Source organism: Poromitra crassiceps, assembly GCF_964638095.1.
Source record: "Poromitra crassiceps genome assembly, chromosome: 10".
Lineage (NCBI taxonomy): Eukaryota > Metazoa > Chordata > Actinopteri > Beryciformes > Melamphaidae > Poromitra > Poromitra crassiceps.
In genome coordinates this window covers 33,224,063-33,231,534 of record NC_139631.1, presented here as the reverse complement: position 1 = coordinate 33,231,534, position 7,472 = coordinate 33,224,063, and the positions used below count along the sequence as shown (strand labels likewise).

Below are 7,472 nucleotides of genomic sequence, written 5' to 3'. Positions count from 1 at the left end.
CCCATGGCCAATTAAGAGCGAGCAGGCGCATACAGTCCACGAGGATCCTCGCCCGCTGACACCTTTTTATTCTTTAGACACACATGTTTCTCTTATAGGCTCAACCCCCTTACCTAACCTAACCCGACATTTCGTTTCTGTGGATTATAGCAAGCTCGCTCACTCGCTGGTTCGATTAAGGACGGAGTGCGTCAATTGGGGAGCGCACGTATCCAACAAGTGGACGCATGCATTTGCTTGCGCCTGATTGACAAACGCTGGGACTTAAAGCAGCTTGGAATGATAGACGGTTGATCGGTTTGCCAGTACGAGGAAACGCGAGCATGTACCGTGTGCCACTTTGTTGTGCTTATGTAGAGCTTGTCTAGGTTGATGGTGATAGATTATGTGCACATTGTCTGGATCTGAGGTAGTTTGCCATCTAACTGTAGTGCATCCAGTGACTTTTTTACAGTGATTAAGCAAATAGCATTCAAAAAGAAGCCAAGATTGCAATGAGGTAAGGCTTCCCCCTCAACACCCCCCCTTGCTCTTATCTGCTCTGCTATTCGTTGGCCAAAAGAAGATCTCAGCGGACACCGTGCGGGATTCACCGTCTCTCCCATCTCATCCCTCCATCCATGGACTCACTTCTCCCTTCCCTCGGTGACAGTGGGGGCAAGCTGGGATCCTCTCTGTAGATATTTCTATATGACGAGGGCGCAAGGCGCAGCCAAAGGTTGCAGTCATGCCGATGCGACCTCCAGTCACCTCCACTTTGATGTACCGGGGATCTTGCACCATCCCCGACCTCCTCGCCTACCACCCCCCAGTGAACCTGCCCGAAGACGAAGTTGAAGGTGAGATGTTTCCTCTTAATGTAAAGCTGACAGGGCATCTGAGGCGACAGAGGCTGCTGCGCGCCTGAAGAGCTGTTTGTTCATTATGTTGTGATAGTGTTGTACAGCGAGTGTGGTCAGCTCATTCAAACAGACGCGCGGTCAGCACCTTGGACAGCGCTCGTCAGGGAGCCTGTTTGTGCTGCTGCTGATACAGAAATCAACCCATTGATTGATATAACAGGGCATTCTGTGGGCCTTTTGGATTTATTCCTTCATATTCATTATCCCATTTTTCTATGTGTGCTATAGGCGCTAGAACCAAAATAGCTAAAGATAACCAATGACGAAAAAGAGACCCCTTTGTTATCTTGATATTATTATAATTATAACAATAATAATAATAATAATAATAATAATAATAATAATTATTATTATTATTATTATTATTATTATCATCATCATCATTATCATAATCATCATCATCATTATTATTATTATTGCTCTTATAATTAATACTACTACTACTACTACTACTAATACTAGTGATAATTTATTTCTCTCTCTGAATTGTGCATTTCCTCACTAGGACTGATTGCATTAGATGGGCCCTTTGCAGCTTCAGTCAGTGTCATACCCCTCTGTGTGTGGAGTTGATTAGTTACAGATGTAGGCACTCCTGCACCTTTGGATGAAATGTTGCTGAACATCATGCTTCCATCTGTGGACAGCTGCCATGCCTCGTCTCTATAACTATAGCAGAGGTAAACAATTGGACGGAAATGTACTAGAGCTTCATGGGGCCCTGAACTAAAGGGCCCCAAAAGTCTGGCTTTCTACTGGTCGGTCCATAACTGTCTGATTTGGCATCTCTTCTGAAGACCTTGACTGCTGTTGAATGACTTCCAGGGTTAAATCTCATTTAATTGACTGTGTCAAACCACTTATTTGCACCCCATCCTCCTCCATCATTGCATACTCATTATACAAGGCACCACAAGAGCGCCTTACGGCAAAAGCAATATCTGAACTGAATAAGCAGTTTATTCATGAATGAACAGTATCCCGTCAGAATATGCCCTTTTCACAGCGGCCGTTTTGAGGTGGTAAAGAGGGAAGTAAAGCAGGTGTAACCAATAACATTAATGGGGGGCCCTGCCCTGGCACTGGAACACTCACTTGTAACGGAACCATCGTTAATGCTATTGGTGACACCTGCTTTACTTCCTGCTTTGCCACCTCAAAATGGTTGCTGTGAGATGGGTCTATTCATGCATCATCTGGACCTTATCATAGAAGCTCAGGGGAAATAGCTCAAGTCCCAAAGCTTGTCTGAGGAGTTCTGGGCCATGTTTTTGATGGAAGGTTGTTGACATATCTCTGTTGTTTACTGCCCCAATCATCCTTGTCACATCATTAATTAATTAATTAACTAATTAATATGTGCACCAAGTTTATTTATCCACCGTGGAAAACAAAGCACTACAATCCATCCCCTCCCGTCCATACATAATACCTCTTTAGATCGCCTCAGACTCAGTGCATTGCTTTGCTGGATGGATTCAGTGAGGTCAGATGTGTTCGATGGATATAGGGTGTCATGGCACACGTACTCCACCACGGCGAATCGCTTCTGATTAGGCCATGATTGAAATAATGCACATGTGTGAATGACAGGCTTTGTGATAGGCTGCGGTCTTATGAGAAATCTAGCCTGCGGGCAGACTACCAATGCAGAAATTCCCCGGGAGAGACCAGAAATGAACCGTTAATTGAACCTGGAGTTGCACATATTGGAGGCTACACACACGCACACTGAATTGCGGTCAAACACACACATAACACACACATGCACACACACACACACACACACACACGCACGCACACGCGCGCGCGCGCACACACGCACACGCACACACAGACACACACACACACGCACACACACACACACACACACACACACACACACACACACACACACACACACACACACAGAGTATGCGTGCACACACTCTTCCTCTCTCTCTCATTTCTCGTGTATAGCGTGCATCTGGAGATGCAATAAGGTTGACAGGAAAATGCTACTGAGTGCTTTGGTTGAGATAAATTAGAAAAGCTGGCCGAAAGAGCCTGTGGCTGTGGCTCCGGGGATAGAGCGAGTTGTCCGCTAATTGCTTTAGATAAAGGAGGTCGGTGGTTCGATCCCCGGCTCCTCCAGTCCAGTCTGCATGTCAATGTGTCCTTGCATGGCAAGATACCGAACCCCATACAGCCCCCCTGTGTGGTAGCTTGCATCAGCATCAGTGTGTGTATGGGTGAATGCAGTCCAAATATGGATCGAGAACAACTCCCCATACTGTGCCCATGTGCTTGAACTGCCTCAATGTTTGACACAACACCCACAGAACTGAAATATACAGACATCTGGAGTGGGTATGGGGTGCCATTCTGCCTAGATCGTGCTCTAGATTCAAGAGAGATATTTTTCACTCTGGTTGTACAAGTACACTCGTAATAAAAAAAAATATATCTATATGAGACGGGGTGCAAAGCAACAAGTACCTAAATATGAAACGGCATAAAAGAAACAGAAAAACACGCACGAGCAATAGGAACATCAATACGAAATCGAGTCAGAAAGAAGAAACAATGAAAGAAACACTCAAAAATAGCAGTGCATATGTGCCCCATTGCCTTTTGTTGCCTTGGCTTCCAACAGACAGACGCTGTGAGAACAGCTCGACGTGTCAGCGCCCCTCAACCCGTGCTCTCACGATGATGTCATCTGCGTGATTACAGCGTTGCATCAGTCTGCGCTGTCACGCTCGTAGTTCAGAGCTGCGTTGTCAAACACGACTGCCGGCGTAAAGGGACCCTCGCCATCAAAGACGTCTACGTTGCAACAGTGGCACACACACACACAAAAAAGAAGGGCGTATTTCAGCCCCCAGACAGTTTTATTGACTCCAGAAGGAGCTTTTGATGTCGGGGGGGTTCAAAGATCTCACTTTCTCTCAGCGTCTTCCCCCTCTTCTCTTTTGCCCGCTCTTTCATTTACAGTGGGCCCGCGGGTGCGCTGAATAGACACCATTTTCGCTTTGACTTTGTCTAATGAGTCCAAACCGCTTGTATATATATCGGCTCGCTGCTGCTGCTGCAGTCACTTCTGTCGCACGGCGAAGTGAGCCGCGTTGAGCTTTACCGCCCGCCGCGGCGTGGCTGGCTATAAGCTATAGGATGCTTCGGGGAGAGAGCAGAGAGAGAGAGAGAGTGGGGTAATTGCATGGGTAACAGCGGTGACAGGAGTGAGCGGGTAATGCATGGGTAACAGCGGTGACGGGGCCGTTGTTGTCAGCTGTTGTGGAACATTAGTGTTCCCCATGTGAGGGCCTTCTTTATTTCGGCCTACAGGCTGTGAAATAGGGTAGTAGCCTTTAAAGTGATAGTGTCACAGAGGAGACTGGATGTGGTTAGATTTGTCACCAATGCATCTGAGAATCAGAGGGAGCTTCCAGCTTTTTTTGAGTTCAGCTGTTGTATTCCTACAGGGGCTTTCCACACTGCACCGTAGCCCCAGGGTAAGTAAGGGATCCCGTTAACAGACTCCTAGTGAGCGGTTAGCCATACCCTCCCAAGGCATTCTCTTAACCCAGGGCTATATTGTAGGGCTAGTGTGAAAAGCCATATGGAGTTCTACTTAAAGGTGTAAAGTAAGATCTTTACTGACCCGATAGCACACATGACCCTAATATAAGTACAGAGGTTTGGTGGGGTTGTTCATTATTCCAATGACTTCCAACAGACAGACAGAAATGACTTTACAAGGTGCAGCGATTTGTGGCTTTCAAAACTCACTTTTGGGCCTGTATTCTCTGTCTTAGACCCCCCTCCCCCCGCTGTGTTCTCTGTCTCAGACCCCCCCTCCCCCCGCTGTATTATCTGCCTTAGACCCCCCCTCCCCCCGCTGTGTTCTCTGCCTTAGACCCCCCCTCCCCCCGCTGTGTTCTCTGTCTCAGACCCCCCCTCCCCCCGCTGTATTATCTGCCTTAGACCCCCCCTCCCCCCGCTGTGTTCTCTGCCTTAGACCCCCCCTCCCCCCGCTGTGTTCTCTGCCTTAGACCCCCCCTCCCCCCGCTGTGTTCTCTGTCTCAGACCCCCCCTCCCCCCGCTGTATTATCTGCCTTAGACCCCCCCTCCCCCCGCTGTGTTCTCTGCCTTAGACCCCCCCTCCCCCCGCTGTGTTCTCTGCCTTAGACCCCCCCTCCCCCCGCTGTGTTCTCTGCCTTAGACCCCCCCTCCCCCCGCTGTGTTCTCTGCCTTAGACCCCCCCTCCACCCGCTGTGTTCTCTGTCTTAGACCCCCCCTCCCCCCGCTGTGTTCTCTGCCTTAGACCCCCCCTCCACCCGCTGTGTTCTCTGTCTTAGACCCCCCCTCCCCCCGCTGTGTTCTCTGCCTTAGACCCCCCCTCCACCCGCTGTGTTCTCTGTCTTAGACCCCCCCTCCCCCCGCTGTGTTCTCTGCCTTAGACCCCCCCTCCCCCCGCTGTATTCTCTGTCTTAGACCCCCCTCCCCCCGCTGTATTCTCTGTCTCAGACCCCCCCTCCCCTTACTGTGTTCTCTGTCTTAGACCCCCCTCCCCCCACTGTGTTCTCTGTCTTAGACCCCCCCTCCCCCCACTGTGTTCTCTGCCTTAGACCCCCCCTCCCTCCGCTGTGTTCTCTGTCTTAGACCCCCCCTCCCCCCACTGTGTTCTCTGTCTTAGACCCCCCCTCCCCCCACTGTATTCTCTGTCTCAGACCCCCCCTCCCCCCGCTGTATTCTCTGTCTCAGACCCCCCCTCCCCTTACTGTGTTCTCTGTCTTAGACCCCCCTCCCCCCACTGTGTTCTCTGTCTTAGACCCCCCCTCCCCCCACTGTATTCTCTGTCTCAGACCCCCCCCTCCCTCCGCTGTGTTCTCTGTCTTAGACCCCCCCTCCCCCCACTGTGTTCTCTGTCTTAGATCCCCCCTCCCCCCACTGTGTTCTCTGTCTTAGACCCCCCCTCCCCCCACTGTGTTCTCTGCCTTAGACCCCCCCTCCCTCCGCTGTGTTCTCTGTCTTAGACCCCCCCCCCACTGTATTCTCTGTCTTAGACCCCCCCTCCCCCCGCTGTATTCTCTGTCTTAGACCCCCCCTCCCCCCGCTGTATTCTCTGTCTTAGACCCCCCTCCCCCCGCTGTGTTCTCTGTCTCAGACCCCCCCTCCCCCCGCTGTGTTCTCTGTCTTAGACCCCCCCTCCCCCCGCTGTGTTCTCTGTCTTAGACCCCCCCTCCCCCCACTGTGTTCTCTGTCTTAGACCCCCCCTCCCCCCACTGTGTTCTCTGTCTTAGACCCCCCCTCCCCCCACTGTGTTCTCTGTCTCAGACCCCCCTCCACCCACTGTGTTCTCTGTCTTAGAACCCCCCTCCCCCTGCTGTGTTCTCTGTCTCAGACCCCCCCTCCCTCCGCTGTGTTCTCTGTCTCAGACCCCCCCTCCTCTGCTGTGTTCTCTGTCTCAGACCCCCCCTCCCCCCGCTGTGTTCTCTGTCTTAGACCCCCCCTCCCCCTCGCATTTTCATCTGCGCTAACATGGCGGATGGCGCTGTGAGCAAGCGGCTGGCATCACGACACATCTCGTTCTCAAGCCAAAAGACAAATGACAAAACTGTATGATGTTGCATTGTGACACACTAGCCTAGTCACTACATGTTTCTGGTTTGCTTTTCTCTGGTATAGCTTACTCGATACTGTACTGTAGGGGGCGTCGCGGCGGGTCAGTCTCTACACCACATCCTAAGACTCTGGGATGCGTGTGCTGCAAAAGAAGAAGAGCCATCAGGAACATCTTGGAAGCCGCTGAGAAGGTTTCCCGTCGGCTCTGGTTGAAGAGGGGTGAGGCGTGGCGTAATGCGCTACCTGGACACAAGTCGGAGCTTGATCACCCCCTGCTGGGTCACCTGGGTAGTGAGGGTGTCTGACGATAAGACCCGAAACACCTGATGATCCCTGGCTCATCACTGATGATGAGCCCTGATGTGTCCAGGTTGAACCACAAGGTGTCTCACTGACTAACTCATTCTATTGTGAAAATGTGACGACTGTTTCAGTCCATTACACGTACTCTAAGTAGGTTGTTGCAGCTCCTTTGGTGAGCAATACAAATCAAAGTGGTAAATAACTTAATGTCGCTTTAACGTCATATTATGCGTCAAACTATCTCAGCGGCCGTCGATCATATTTTGAGAGTGGAGTTTTGTGAATGTCTCGTTGATGAGAAATGTGATTGCTCTGATCTCCTGAGAAATGGACGAGAATTGGCTTGATATCTGAGATGAGTCACGTCAGGCCGGCCGTCGGGGGGGGGCCCGCGCTTTGTCACACAGTGAAATTGCATATTAGTGTAAGTGTGTGTGTGTGTGCGTGTGTGTGTGTGTGTGTGTGTGTGTGTGTGTGTGTATGTGTACGTGTCTGCTTGTGGCCCTAATGGCACACACAGCCAAGGACCTGATTTTCAATTACTGGCTTGGACACACCGGGGAATGGCCCACTGGCACCATCCTCAGCTGCTGAGAAGGCTGTCAAAGCTATAATTGGGGCAAAATGCTATTTTTCCGTTGCGCGATAAGCCTGAGTGTG

The 7,472-nt window shown here is 50.8% G+C and overlaps 1 protein-coding gene across 1 annotated transcript in view; it reads left to right on the top strand.

Annotated features, from left to right (window-relative positions):
- Positions 1 to 727: 727 nt before the first annotated feature.
- The window catches only part of cabp7a (calcium binding protein 7a), a gene marked incomplete at both ends in the record, with an annotated part of 35,757 nt that continues 29,012 nt past the window's right edge, over positions 728 to 7,472 (top strand). Inside the window, one exon of the mRNA XM_083643918.1 lies at positions 728 to 839. Coding sequence (XP_083500044.1) covers positions 728 to 839 — 112 coding nt within the window. The remainder of the gene's footprint in view (positions 840 to 7,472) is intronic.